Raw genomic sequence first — 13,847 nt, 5'->3', positions numbered from 1 at the left:
CAATAGCCAATTGGCCCCACCGTCATTTCTGTCGCCGTTGCAAGGCTGAGACTAGAGAGGCTAAGCCACTCTTGCGGCCCACCAGTCACGGTCCCTTCAACGAATTTGCGTGTGGACGCCGGCACGGGGCCAGCCACTGACTTCAGCTAAAGGGTCCTTGATTTCTTGAACTCCATATGGGGAAACCCGGGGTATAGAGAGACCAGTCTTTCGAGAAGATGTACTCCGTACTGTCATCCTTGATCTCTCAGGGCTATCAATCGACCACGTGTAGTCTTAAGGGCAGATCACCCATCTCCTTCATACCCGCATGTTTAAGAACTAAGGTTGGATACGAAATATATCTTCGTAGGATGAGGGTTGACCAGTGTTGATGGATCTCGACATTCCCTGGGACTTGGTGCCATGTTACAATAGAGGGGGTTTTTTGCACACTTAAGATGAATGATTAGAATAGTAGACTGCCTTGAAGGTCAGTCTAAGGTGACATAGATGCGAAGTGGAACTGCAATAGATATATACTGATTCAATTTACTTATTACTGACCCTGGGTGCAAAATGGAGTCATGGATGAGGACCTGCTTAGGGCTTAATGACTAAATGTAGATACCTTTAGAAATATCCTCTTAAGGTCAGTTTATTCCGAGAAAACTCTCATAAGAGGAGCGGAAGCTAAATTTCTCCCTAGACATATTAGAATCAACATATTATCACTTTAAATCGGGATCCATTGATCACTTGGCACTTAAGTCTTCCCCTATACTATACATAGTCTAATTGTATCTTTTGTATGTACTTGTATTACCTAGCCGTCAATACCTAACAGAATGTACCTTATTGCCCTACGATCCACTAGGATGTAGTTAGTATATCTACCAGAGACTGTACTAAGGGAGTTTTGTTTCGCGGTAATAGTATATATCTTTGAAATAGCTAAAATAGCAAATTACTAAATCAATTGCATGTTTAGACAATTGAACATTGTTATTATGTAGACCCTCTCTATTATACTGAAAGGCAGCCAAGGCGGTCAAGATGGCAAAGACGGTGAGCCGACAGTAACAGATTAGTGAGAGAAAGGCGGTGTATACTGCCAGGCTTCGGCAAAGGTCACCACGTGACTTCGCCCACGCTGAGTGCGCCATCTACCCACTTCCCGCGTTGTCTTGGACCTTCATTGGCTACCGACGCGCTTCCACCAACTGACCTTAATACCAATTTCATCCGAGATCGCTCTCTCCTTCGTTTTAGGTATTACATACAGTCCTGTTACTACTTCTTGGCAAGTAGTATATCGCTCACGTCGTTCACTGTTCACTAACTAGACAGGCAGTTTCAGTTACAGCATGCCGCTCACTTTGTTGGGCCCGGTCTCTCTGTCGGAGGGATCGAAGCGACTGGCTCCAGAAACAGGTAACATTCACTTTTCCGAATTAGTGCTACCGGGTCTTGTCTGATCTTTGAATTCCTCACAGAGCCAATTGCGATGAGAACCAGAAAGAGAATGAAAGAGCCATCCGAGACCCAACATTCAACCACTACAGAGGATTCTGCGCAAGATATCGATGAAGTTGAAAAGGGTACCGATGAAGTCCAACAACGCCGAGGAGAACCTCCTATTTGGGCCAATGTTCGTATACATCCCCTAAGCCTCTTGCATTCATCTCACATATTACCGAGGTGTATTTGCTAACGGTCACAGACTCGCCAACAGCTCACTGATGCTCTTGAGTGGTACCGCTCTATGCAAGGCGGAGCCGCTCACAAGGAAAAGAAATGCACTGGCTTCTTGTTGGACGGTGATAATGGCGACCGCTCTTTTATGAATGACGAAGTCTTCATTACTCGCATGTCAGTCTGAGACATATATTTCCTCTTGTTAGGTGCAATTGCTGACTTCATGTAGGGGTGGAGGTTGCGAGAAAGACCAAGCCGGGAGCCTGCACCTCAAAATGGACCAATCACCAAATGGTGTGATCATCACATCGATCATGGCTAGTTTTCAAGAACAAAAGCCTGTGGGGGTTGTCATTGGTAAGCCATTATATTCTTCTCGGCACTTTGAGGGGATTCTAAACATACCAAATGCATTCAGGTTCGAACAATACACTTCTGAGAATCGAAATTCCCCACCGGTACTGTGTTATGGACTGGTTCCTCATCACAGATGTATGGATGGAGAAAATGGGAAAGTATGCAGGCTACCGAGTCCGTTTGGAGAAACTGAATTTGTCGACCAAAGGCTGGTGGACAAAGCAGGGGTCCGATGAGTCTCTCCCACTTCGCCATTCAAATCAACCTCCTCCAAGCCAGAAGTGCGGGCAGTGCGGCAAATCAAGCGTGCAGATTTACGTCCGACCTGGGTGGACATGTCTCGAGAAATCATGCTCGAAGTTCTGGAAGTTCAGAGATACCGAGCCCAAGGACTTCGAATTTCACCCTGATTTCCTCGACTACCGCCACCCCAGAGGTCCGGATATCCCAAACCCTGGTCCCTTGGCCAAAATCGTGGACCGAAATACCGAGCCATTGGAAGGAATTGCCGATCGTGAGGAATGGCGAGGCATTGTGTGTCCCGAATGCCGAAAGTGCATTCAGCGTGTCACCTGGGACAGTTGGGACTGCGCAAACGATTTCTCTCGGGGCCCTCGAGAGACCTGTTGCTACAAGGTTGTGAGAAAGATGCGGGAGATTCCTCTTGAATCGGTTCTCGATGGGGTTAAGCCGTACACCTCAAGGCAAATGGAAGGCAAGCTTGAACCAGTTGTCGACAAGGACTCCCTCAAGCCATACGAAGTACGCACCTACCAGCTCCCAGGCGTTGGCTTAATCACACACTTCGTTTCAAACGCCAGTATCAATGGGCGTACGGATGGCCCGAACGATATGTTCGGCCAACTTCAGAAGCTGGATCTTGGTTTGAGACGCTACCCACTTGGATCAGCTCAAGGTGAGCATGCAAGCGACAAAGCAAGAGCTGAGCCGGCGAAAGCCACACTGGCGAAAGCTAAACCCGCAACACCCAAGCGGGTGAATATTAAGCGGGTGAGAGCTAAGCTGGTGAAGGCCAAGCCGGCACAGCTAAGAAAGCTGAATCATCATCATCTAAACGCCAATATTGCACTCGTGGTATTTTTGATTTTTTCCTTTCAAGCGACACAAGGCAGAACAATGCTAACAATCCACATAGTGAAAGGGACTCTCACTTGTCACTTTGCGGTCAACTATGTAAGTCACGAAAATTCAAAGCTTAGAGATAGATTACTGACTTGAACATAGGGCGTTCCCTACAAGTACGTGGTCTCGGTGGACTCTAAGGCTTTCAGTGATGCCCCTGCAGAAATCCTTACTGCTTTGGGCCGCCTGTCCTGGGCGACTGACAATGCCGTCACGCGTGCGGGTGATCAATATCAGCCTCCCAATGAGCTGCTTGCACTTGGATATTTTAAAAACATGAAGATCGGGGTGGGTCGAACTTTTCTCAACAACAGTGTGTGTGCATTGATCTGACATGCGGCTTATAGTTTCACGATGACGGTGAAAGCGCTCTGGGCCCGACAATTGCGACCCTCTCCTTGGGAACCCGGTCAAGAATGTACATCCGGATGAAAGGCAAATACTACTTTGGAGTCAGCAACTCCAATATCCCAACACCGGGTGATCCCGTTCTGCCACGTTGCATCAAAGAAGAACAACGGCGATCCCTCAAGAAAGATTTTGAAGCGGACAGAATCACCAATGATGTCTACAACAAGCGGCGCAAGGCTATGCTTCAACGCTCGAATACTAAACAGCCTCCGAAATTGCTGACGCTCGAGCTGAAACATGGGGACCTGGTCGTGATGCATGGAGCAGAGTTGCAGAAGTACTACGAGGTTCGTCACCTTCAATGGATAACTATGCATTAAGTGGTGTCATTTGACTAACAACCTTACTATAACAACAGCATTCGGTGGAGCCCGACAAAGGGCTACGATTTGCTCTGACTGCGCGATACATCGAATCAAAGAATGAAGCGGACCTCCAGAAGGGCGAGTTCAAGCTCCAGGACAATCAAATTTACGACGGGCAGTGATGACAATCGGGCTTGTCAGCATTTTATGGAGATTGCGACACCTCTTTCAGCACTTCCCGGACGTTAAGAGTATCTTCTACGTACGGTCCAGTCCTGCAAGGGACCCTTGAGTTGTTTTATTTCTTTTTATCTGTTTTTTTGCGGAGGACGGGTGCAATGGAAGGTTGACAATGTTTTGTTGACCGAATGCTTTTAATGTCTTAATGATAATGTCTTTACGAATTTAGCCCTTAATGATGATATGTTTATGAATGTCTCAAAGATACTACTACCATGAATACCGAAGTCGGCTGAGGATCAAATAGGAAAGCCGAGTGTAACAGTGTCGAATGAGTCGCTGGACGATCTGCACGCCAAGCTCACCTTAATTGCGCACTGCGAGAGGCGATTGTAAAGAGAATGGAGCTTGTTATGTTTTAATCAGCTGTTCGTCTAGATCGCAGCATTATTACTACTATTTATCCGGGGTCAGTAGGAGGAGGCGTGGACTTCAATCTACAGTAGGTAGATCGGGTATCTACGTTTCCACAGTAGTACACTGGCATACCTAACCAAGCACAGTGATTAGCAAAAGACCCGGGGTGACAATGATAAAATTCCCGGTGAGTTTGCTTCAGGCAAGTGAACTACAAAGACTGGGATCGTCATCTCAGATTTTCTAGATCTGCTGCTATGATAATAATTGTCGGCGCCGCCATACAGCAAGTTCTAAGCTTTAACACCCTCGGTCGCTGCACATCCGAGGTAAAACTGCTTGTGCTCCACTCAAATTTAGCACAACTGGCATGATTAGCGTCATGCGCCCACACCACACTGGCTGCCGAGACGTCCACGCTGGATGAGAACCACCAGCAGGCCAATTTCTAGCCTATCAAAGGCCCGGGGTCTGCGGGCCTCCAAATGGTCAATCATCGGACCCGCGGCTACCCCTTTTCGGCTTGAACGAGGGACAGTAACCGAAGTTAACGAGAGGGCTCGAGGTCACTTGTTTTATTTACCAAGCTCGCTGCTTTGCCGACTTCCCCGCACGGAGAATTCCCCGGATTCCTTCCCCTTTGCTTAATTCCTTCAACCCTGCCTCTTCGCTGGTACTTTCTCTTCTAACCCCTTATTCGGTATACGTTAAGTCGAGCGGATTGTCAGTGTCTGGACCAATCATCACTGCGAACATACAGGGCGCAATCATCTTCGCAGTCGCGCATTCTCGTTCTCGCTTTATACATCAATCTCCAATTGAGTGACGCCATCACCGAGGTACAATCACATCCGAGTTACAATGGTCTTCCTGCCCGACCAGCGATTCGGCCCGCTGGGCCATGTCCCGGACGACCTCCCGATCAGCGAGTTCATGCTGAATGAAAAGTATGGACGAGTGCCACACGCGCAGTCACGAGACCCCTACACATGCGGCTTGACAGGCCAGACGTACTCGTCGCGCGAGGTCGTGGACCGGGTTGATCACATTGCGCGCGGTCTTGCGAAGGAATTTGGATGGTCCCCCAACCAGGGAACGGAATTCGACAAGACACTGGCCGTCTTCAGTGTGAACACGGTACGTGGAAAGTATTGGCACAACCAAGGGAGGAGTTAACAAACTAACCCCTGGCTCGGTAGATTGACTCGTTGCCTTTCTTCTGGGGTGTACACAGACTAGGCGGTGTTATCTCGCCCGCTAATGCAGCATACTCGGCCGCCGAGTTGAAGCACCAGATTTTGGATTCTGGCGCAAAGGCTCTTTTCACCTGTGTTCCGCTGCTGTCGGTCGCTTTGGACGGTGCCGCCCAGGCTGGGTTACCCAAGAGCAAGGTCTATTTGATCGATGTGCCTGGAGCTATTCTCGGAGGCGCAAAGGTCCCAACTGAATTCAAGTCCGTTTGCCAGCTGGCCGAAGCTGGCAAGTCGCTCCCGGCGTTGGAGCCGTTGAAGTGGGGACCTGGAGAGGGAGCACGACGCACTGCATTCCTATGCTATTCCAGTGGAACATCTGGACTGCCAGTACGTTGCACGATCGGATTCGTATTGATTGATCCTCAGGCATTGTTCTAATACTCCATCTAGAAAGGTGTGATGATTTCCCACCGGAACGTCATTGCAAACACACTTCAGATCCAGGCATTCGAAAAGAGCCATCGTGATGCAAAGCAACCCAAGGATGGATCTGTATACTCCGATGTCAGCCTTGGCCTGCTCCCGCAAAGTCATATTTACGCCTTGGTCGTTATCTGTCACGCGGGTGCTTACCGTGGCGATCAAATTATCGTCCTGCCTAAGTTTGAGCTCAAGTCATACCTCACTTCGATCCAGAAATTCAAGATCACAAGTCTCTTCCTGGTTTGTCTTCTCCAGTTTCCGATTGTGGGCGATAGCTAACAACTCGCAGGTTCCTCCAATTATCATCAACATGATCCGCAGCCAGGACGTCTGTTCGAAGTATGATCTGAGCTCCGTGAAGACTCTTTTCACGGGAGCTGCTCCCTTGGGTATGGAGACTGCGGCCGATTTCCAAAAGATCTACCCCAATGTTCTCATTCGCCAGGGATACGGTAAGAGCTAATCGGGATTCAAGCTAAAATAAGGTTCTGACACTTATTGCGCAGGTCTCACCGAAACATGTACCGTTGTCAGCTCAACGCATCCCGACGATATCGTGCTCGGCTCTTCCGGCTGTTTGATCCCTGGGTTCGAGGCCCGCATCATGTCTGCCGAGGGTCAGGAGATCACTGCCTACGATACCCCGGGCGAACTAGTTGTGCGCTCCCCCAGCGTGGTACTGGGATACCTGAACAATGACAAAGCTACCAAGGAGACCTTTGAAGACGGATGGATGCGCACCGGCGACGAGGCAGTCGTCCGCAAGGGTCCCAAGGGCACAGAGCACGTCTTCATCGTCGACCGCATCAAGGAATTGATTAAGGTCAAGGTTCGTTCTCCCACATACATCCCCAGAACCCGAAATCCCAACTAACCTCCATAACAGGGTCTACAAGTAGCCCCCGCCGAGCTGGAAGCACACCTCCTCACCCACCCGGCCGTAGCAGACTGTGCCGTAATCGCTATTCCCGACGACGCAGCCGGAGAAGTCCCCAAAGCCATCGTCGTGAAGTCAGCTTCCGCCGGCTCCGACAAAGAAGCAGCCGAAGCGATCAAGAAACACGTTCAGGACCACAAGGCTCGTCACAAGTGGTTGAAGGGCGGTGTTCGCTTTATCGATGTGATTCCTAAGAGTCCTAGTGGGAAGATCTTGCGTCGTTTGTTGCGTGATCAGGAGAAGGAGGCTAGGAGAAAGGCTGGTGCCAAGATTTAGAGTTGGCCTTTCGATTTTTCATTGTTGCGCGATTTGTGTCCCGAGTTCAAGCGAGAGTACATTTTGGATGTGTGTGGACACTTGAACGTTGTATAGTCAATAGAACGAATACAGATATATAGGACCTTGAGCGATATTCTCGTAAGAAACGTCGGACGCCCGTCTAGTAGGTTTTTAACATGCAAATCATAGGTACCTGATCACTGGGTTCTGTTGTGTGAGACCGAGCTGCTGGTGGCTTGATTGGAGACGAATGCCCGTCTTCCCCTTCAAAAGTTCTCGCAAAAATATGCGGCGATATCCCCAATGATAGTTGGTATTTACATTCAGATATAACATACCTCGAATACCCTATTATGCAGTTCGGCATATCTAAGACAACTAGGCCGAGCGCGGCACGGCACAAACCCCGCTATCACCCCATAGCTCATTACCTGCAGGGTATCAATCTACCCCCCATCTTATCGTGCAATAATACATCGCTTCGATTCCTGATAGGTAGTCATACAAAGAGCTCGATTTACCAAGACTTTCAGCCGCTACTTATACCAGCGCCACCTACTATCCAATCATCCAGGCTCCTCGCAGGCTCAACACGAGCATCATGTCCGGAAATCCCCCGAGCGATCCCACTTTCTTTAAAGACTTTGAGATCCACGACGTTGTTTATAAAACTGTGGGTGACCACGATATTTCATTGTCAATTCTTGTTCCGAAGACTTTACTGTCTGAGGTGAACGACTCCCATGGAAAGAGACCCGTCATTGTTCGGTTCCATGGGGGCTTCTTGGTGGGAGGGTCACGAACATATACCGACTGGTTTCCCAAATGGTCAGTAGTTATGGTCTCTCTCTGACAGAAACTACTTCTAGAGCTGTCATTGACACTTCAGCAGGCTCCTTGAATTGGCCATCTCTCGGCAAGCGATTCTGGTCACACCGGACTATCGGCTACTGCCCGAGTCCAATGGCCTCGACATACTGTCCGATCTGAACGACTTTTGGTCCTGGATACAACATGATTTTGAATCAGCCCTTCTGAATGGCTATCCTTCTTCTACCATCAAGCCGGACCTGGACAAGGTCCTTGTAGCAGGCGAAAGTGCCGGCGGATATCTTGCCGCGCAAAGCATGCTACTCCATCCCGAGGCCAACATCGCCGCTGTTATATTAGTATACCCAATGGTCCATTTACGTGATCGGTGGTGGGACGAGAGCTATCAGAAGCCAATGTGGGGTTCAACCCATGTACGTGAGCATCTGACATAGTTCGAGAGCATAGCTGAACATGAATCCACAGCTACCATTCGACAAAGTCGAGCAGCATCTCCGTGAACTACCAGATGGTCTAATTGTCACTGCCGACAAACGCCTGGAGAAAGGAGCAGAGACAAACAGAAGCGATCTAGCAGTGCGAATTGTCCAGAATGGTAAATTCCTGGACTTTCTCGGTAGACAGTCAGAGGTATTTCCAGTTGAGAATATCTCCCGAGCGACCAAGTTGCCAGGTTTTGTTTGGTTGTTCCATGGAAAGCAAGATACGGCAGTCCCATTTTATGGAAGTGAACGGTTTGTCGAGGAGCTTGGTGCGCAGAAGCCAGAGGTCAATGTTAGATTTGAGGGGTATGAGGGTGATCATGGGTTTGATAATGATGCAACGATTGCGGAGGGATGGATGACAGATGGGATGACTGAAGTGGGCAAGTATTGGTAAGGTGTGAAAAGTGTTGGTATACTTTAGATCGAGTTGAGGATATAGTTGATTCGATGTGATGGACCTGATTCGGGCCGGGCTGTCGATAACGTTGATAACGAGCCATTGATAAGAGATAAGATGTTTGCACTGTTTGCCGACCGCGGGGATGCGGATTTCTAAGCGGGGAGGTAGACAGAAAAAAAAAGAATCAGCTTTAGCTCGTCCATTCCGCCACCCTTTACGATAAAATCTGAGATACCCGGCTATAGAGCCCTCGATTTGTTTTGGAGACACGAACCTGCTCTTTTTTGTCTTCCAAATTTACCTCCTAGGTCCCTAGATTGGACCACTCGATATTTCACCAATCGTTCCGAGCATCTGCAAAGCTCAAACCCATTCATCTAACATGTCGTCACAAGATCCCCGCCATGAGGGTGAAGAGGACATGTACATTGGCGCTGACGAAGCCGAGGAGGTCTTTGACCGTGATGAGGACCACCATATGGACTCCGAAGGCGAAGACGAGGACCAGCCTATGACCATTGAGGAAGAGCTCACCTTCCAAAACGACTCTGCAGCACACTTTGACGCCCACGAGGACTCGATCTTCTGTGTCGCACAGCACCCAGTCCACAACAATATTGTCCTGACCGGCGCTGGTGACGATACCGCCTACATATTCGACTCTACGCCTCCCGAGAAGCCCGTCCTCCCTCGAAGCTATGAATCAAACCCCCAGCCGCGCGAGCGTGAGTCTCAGGTCGCTCTGGCCAAATTGGATGGACACAGCGATACCGTCAATGCGGTGGCTTTCACCGAGCCTGCGGGTGAATATGCCGTGACAGCGGGTCTGGATGGCAAGCTTCGCGTGTGGCGGGATACCTCGCCCAGGAATCGTGGAGAAGCCTGGCAGTTTGTGGCCGAGGCCCAGGAGGTGGAGGAGATTAACTGGGTTGCTGTCTGCCCTTACAAGCAGGGTGACGAGGAGAAGCGCAATGTTATTGCTATCGGCGCCAATGATGGTAGCGCCTGGGTTTTCCGCATTGATGCTACGGATTCGCAGCCCATCGCAATGGTTCAGAGTTTCTTCCAGCACACCGCGTCCTGCACTGCTGGTGCTTGGACAGCGGATGGTAACTTACTTGCTACCGTGTCTGAAGATGGAAGTCTCTACGTTTACGATGTCTTCGGAGCTGCCGCTGCTGCTGGTATTTCTGGATCCCCCGGTACCAACGTCGTTGTTGCTTTGACTGCAGAAGATCAGCGATTCGCTGTGGAGGGAGGTCTCTACTCGATCGCCATTTCGCCTGGCGGTGGTATCGCCGCAGTGGGTGGTGCCGAGGGTCACATTAAGGTCGTTGGTCTTCCTCGACTTTCTGGCGGTCCTCAGGCTGCGAAGGGCAAGGGTGCTCAGTCGGCCACTACTTCTGCTGCTGGTACTATCCTTGCCGATCTCCAGGCGCAGTCAGACGGCATCGAGACTCTTTCCTTCTCCCAACCCCCGCTCACCCTTCTTGCTGCTGGCTCCGTCGATGGTTCTATTGCGCTGTATGATGCTGCTCATCGCTTCGCTGTTCGCCGCCACATCCGGGAAGCTCACGAAGGCGCTGCCGTGGTCAAGGTCGAGTTCCTATCAAGCCGGGCACCGACTGCGGCTCCCCGTCCCGGCCCCCTTGCGGCTGCTACTGCCGCAGGCCATGGACGCTCATATCTGCTCACCTCCGTCGGACTCGATGGTGTGGTCCGGCGATGGGATGCCCGTGGTGGTACCACCGCCGCTGCTCAGGGTCTACTGAAGGAGTGGAGGGGACACATGGGTGCTTCCGAGAACGAAGAGGGCGAGCAGGCTGGTGGTATCATGGGTTTCGTCCAAGGATTCGATGGGAAGCGCATTGTCACTGCTGGTGACGATGGTATCTCATTGATCTTTGAGGAGGAATAGAGGAAATAGTTGCATAGAGTGGTGTGTTGCCCATGTGTATTTGGGAGATTTATGATATCATGTTACACCAGTCATAGAAGGGGATCTGGGTTCAAAATGTGGCGCCCTTGAACCCCAGCTAAACTGAAAAGTCAATAGTTTGGCATAGTCAATCAAATACCTCATTGTCGAGTATCACATGAACAGGCCAACGGTTGGTAGTAACAAAAAAAAGGACTTGTTGTAGTAATTGAACATAGACTATTTACACTCGACAAATCAACCCATAGCGCCGTCTGCAAGACACTCTCCATGACACGGAGGTTACAGGTCTGCCTTGAAACAACAAACACTGTTCAGGGTGACGAAGCCACCACTGCCGCCATCGCAATGACCCGATTCTATGACACGTGCTGGGATAAGACGACTCGGTCTCGTCGGTTTGGGTATTCTTTTTCCACTCGATTGTTCGTCGGTTGGCGGATTTCTCATCTACTCCTCTTCACACACAACCACATTTAGTGGTGGGCCTCGACGTGGTGGTGCTCCTCCTTCAGGAAGAGGTGCTCGTATGCGCAGTAGGCAGTGAAAGCGACGGTCGCAATGCCGAGGCCGGGGAAGAGGCCCTTGAAGCGGTTCCACCGGGTGAAGGGACCAGTATAGCGCCAGGTCTCGCTAAGAAAGAGGTTAGTATGAAGTTCAATTCCTGCCTAGATGACCGGGTAATCGAGAGCGTACTTGCGAGCCCAGGGATCCCGCTTAGCGTAGACCGAGGACGGAGAGGCCGCAGCCTTGAATTGGGCGATATCGAAGCCGGTGGGGTTTCGGGCTGGCATGATTGCGGATGTGACGAGGAGATGAGAGGAGAACGAGAGGCGGAAGGAAAGCGCAAGGAATCTCGAGTGAAGCCACAGAAAGCGAAGGACGTGAAGCCGGAGCGGTGCGCTTGGCAGAATGGCTGGACGCTATACCCGATACGGAGTGGGATAGCTCTCCCGCCTTTCGAGGGACGAAACTGACCCTCACATCCATGCGCAATCTTCAACTCACACCACAATGCCTCCTCCTCCTGGCAGATTCGGGCCCCAGGGCCTAGGCGCTCCCTACACGCTTCAACAGGCTCACCTTCAATCTCAACATCCTGCTCACGCCCAACCAGCCAACACCGCTCTACCTCCCCCTTCGCTCGGTGGCCACCCTGGTTTCGCCGGAAATCCGACTACCAATATGAACCCGTTTACGCTGCCTAGTACTGGCGTAGCAAATGGCATGTCAGTCGCTGGGTTTGGAGGTGCTGGTGCTGATGGTGGTGGCACCGGACTTGCCAGCCATGCCGCACAGATGGGGTTTGCGCGTGGAGCACAAATGCAACAACAGCAACTAAGTCAAGGTCATGATGGGCGGCTAGCACTCGATGCAAAGGGAGGCGCTGTCAAGACTCGGATCCGCGATGTATGGAAACACAATCTGGCCCACGAAATGGCCGTTTTGAGACAACTAGTGGACAAATACCCATATATCAGCATGGTAAGGCGCTGAACACCGATACCTCAAATCCTACGGGGGAAAGAGATCTCTTGCAGAAGAGGCGGATACCGCCGTGGCTTTATAGAAACCAATGCTGATTGTGTGCTTTACCAATTAAAGGATACCGAATTTCCAGGCATCGTTGCGCGACCGATCGGCTCTTTCACGAACAAGGCGGACTACCATTATCAAACCCTGCGATGCAACGTCGATCTGCTGAAGATGATTCAGCTCGGGATCACCCTGTTCAATGAAGATGGAGAGGTTCCGCCAGCCACCGCTACAGATTCAAATGGCCAACCATACGGCAACGCAATGATGCCCGCGCCATGCACATGGCAATTCAACTTCCGGTTCTCATTGGAAGGCGATATGTATGCGCAGGAGTCAACGGCGATGTTGGCAAAGTCCGGCATTGATTTCAACCTGCATGAAAAGAACGGCATTGATCCCTTTGAATTTGGGTCATTGTTGATCAGCTCTGGTCTCGTGCTGCTTGACGATGTGCACTGGGTTTCTTTCCACTCCGGCTACGACTTTGGTTACTTGATGAAGATCATGCTCTGCTCTCCCTTGCCGGAAAATGAAGAGGAGTTCCACAAACTTCTTACCATCTTTTTCCCGTCTCTCTACGACATCAAGTACCTAATGAAGCACGCCGGTCGCAACCAAGCAGTGAACGACTCGCCCCTCACACAAACCGCCGCACAGATCCTCACAAATCTCGGCCAAAAATCGGGTCTCCAAGACATTGCGGACGAGCTAGGTGTCAAGCGGATGGGTATCGCCCACCAGGCTGGGTCGGATTCCTTGGTAACTGGCGAGATCTACTGGAAGATGCGCCAGGTGGTCTTCAATGGCAAGATTGACGAAAGCAAGTATTCAGGCCAGATCTGGGGTCTGAATGGTCAAATGCCGGCATTGAACTACCATATGGCTCAGCAAACACCGAATCTGAATGGTGCCACCATCTATTCCGCCGCCGGCACTCCCAGCACTCCCAATAACTCCCACACACCTCAACATCACTCCGGCTACCCAACTCCCGGTCGATAGGATCAACGTGGAAGGTATGGGAGGATGGTTTGATACGATTTGATGCATGTACATAAGCACAAGGCCTCTGTGCTGGTTTTTCCTTCGATCTCTTCGGCATTGTCCTCTCTCGCCTGTCGCTTTTGCATAGGTTCCACCATTCGAGTCGGGATCTTTCTGTGCGTATGGGGGAGGTGTTCTTTTCGGGGTATCGGGAGGGTGTACGGTGTTTTTCTTTTTATGCTTTACATTTCTATGATTTTTAAGTCTCTATTGATCTTTGTCTTTGC

General features: G+C 50.5%; 6 protein-coding genes across 6 annotated transcripts; 5 read left to right on the top strand and 1 right to left on the bottom strand.

The window, feature by feature from the left end:
- Nucleotides 1–1,346: 1,346 nt before the first annotated feature.
- On the top strand, nt 1,347–4,075 carry N7473_003920 (uncharacterized protein; the record flags this gene model as incomplete). The annotated part of the gene is made up of 9 exons (XM_057149860.1): nt 1,347–1,413; nt 1,476–1,630; nt 1,703–1,851; nt 1,907–2,034; nt 2,096–2,950; nt 3,191–3,228; nt 3,280–3,465; nt 3,525–3,875; nt 3,947–4,075. 9 exons carry the CDS (start codon nt 1,347–1,349, stop codon nt 4,073–4,075), a joined length of 2,058 nt encoding a protein of 685 aa, XP_057013514.1.
- Nucleotides 4,076–5,041: 966 nt separating this feature from the next.
- N7473_003919 (acyl--CoA ligase) lies at nt 5,042–7,504 on the top strand. The gene is made up of 6 exons (XM_057149859.1): nt 5,042–5,627; nt 5,690–6,070; nt 6,134–6,406; nt 6,456–6,618; nt 6,673–6,995; nt 7,053–7,504. Exons 1-6 carry the CDS (start codon nt 5,352–5,354, stop codon nt 7,377–7,379), a joined length of 1,743 nt encoding a protein of 580 aa, XP_057013513.1. The 5' UTR covers nt 5,042–5,351; the 3' UTR covers nt 7,380–7,504.
- Nucleotides 7,505–7,825: 321 nt separating this feature from the next.
- N7473_003918 (uncharacterized protein) lies at nt 7,826–9,240 on the top strand. The gene is made up of 3 exons (XM_057149858.1): nt 7,826–8,210; nt 8,275–8,626; nt 8,679–9,240. The coding sequence occupies exons 1-3, from the start codon at nt 7,984–7,986 to the stop codon at nt 9,090–9,092; spliced, it is 993 nt and encodes a 330-aa protein (XP_057013512.1). The 5' UTR covers nt 7,826–7,983; the 3' UTR covers nt 9,093–9,240.
- A 240-nt stretch (nt 9,241–9,480) lies between these two features.
- On the top strand, nt 9,481–11,016 carry N7473_003917 (WD40 repeat domain-containing protein; the record flags this gene model as incomplete). Its single annotated transcript, XM_057149857.1, has 1 exon — nt 9,481–11,016. One exon carries the CDS (start codon nt 9,481–9,483, stop codon nt 11,014–11,016), a length of 1,536 nt encoding a protein of 511 aa, XP_057013511.1.
- Nucleotides 11,017–11,513: 497 nt separating this feature from the next.
- Nucleotides 11,514–11,831, bottom strand: N7473_003916 (NADH dehydrogenase [ubiquinone] 1 beta subcomplex subunit 3; the record flags this gene model as incomplete). The annotated part of the gene is made up of 2 exons (XM_057149856.1): nt 11,514–11,670; nt 11,734–11,831. The coding sequence occupies 2 exons, from the start codon at nt 11,829–11,831 to the stop codon at nt 11,514–11,516; spliced, it is 255 nt and encodes an 84-aa protein (XP_057013510.1).
- Nucleotides 11,832–12,051: 220 nt separating this feature from the next.
- N7473_003915 (CCR4-NOT core DEDD family RNase subunit POP2) lies at nt 12,052–13,578 on the top strand (the record flags this gene model as incomplete). The annotated part of the gene is made up of 2 exons (XM_057149855.1): nt 12,052–12,522; nt 12,643–13,578. The coding sequence occupies 2 exons, from the start codon at nt 12,052–12,054 to the stop codon at nt 13,576–13,578; spliced, it is 1,407 nt and encodes a 468-aa protein (XP_057013509.1).
- Between the last annotated feature and the right edge of the window lie 269 nt (nt 13,579–13,847).

This window comes from Penicillium subrubescens (genome assembly GCF_028828155.1).
Source record: "Penicillium subrubescens strain IBT 31985 chromosome Unknown utg000002l_segment0_segment0, whole genome shotgun sequence".
In the NCBI taxonomy this organism is placed as follows: domain Eukaryota; kingdom Fungi; phylum Ascomycota; class Eurotiomycetes; order Eurotiales; family Aspergillaceae; genus Penicillium; species Penicillium subrubescens.
Note: the sequence above shows the minus strand (reverse complement) of the source record. Positions and strands in the feature narration are given on the sequence as shown.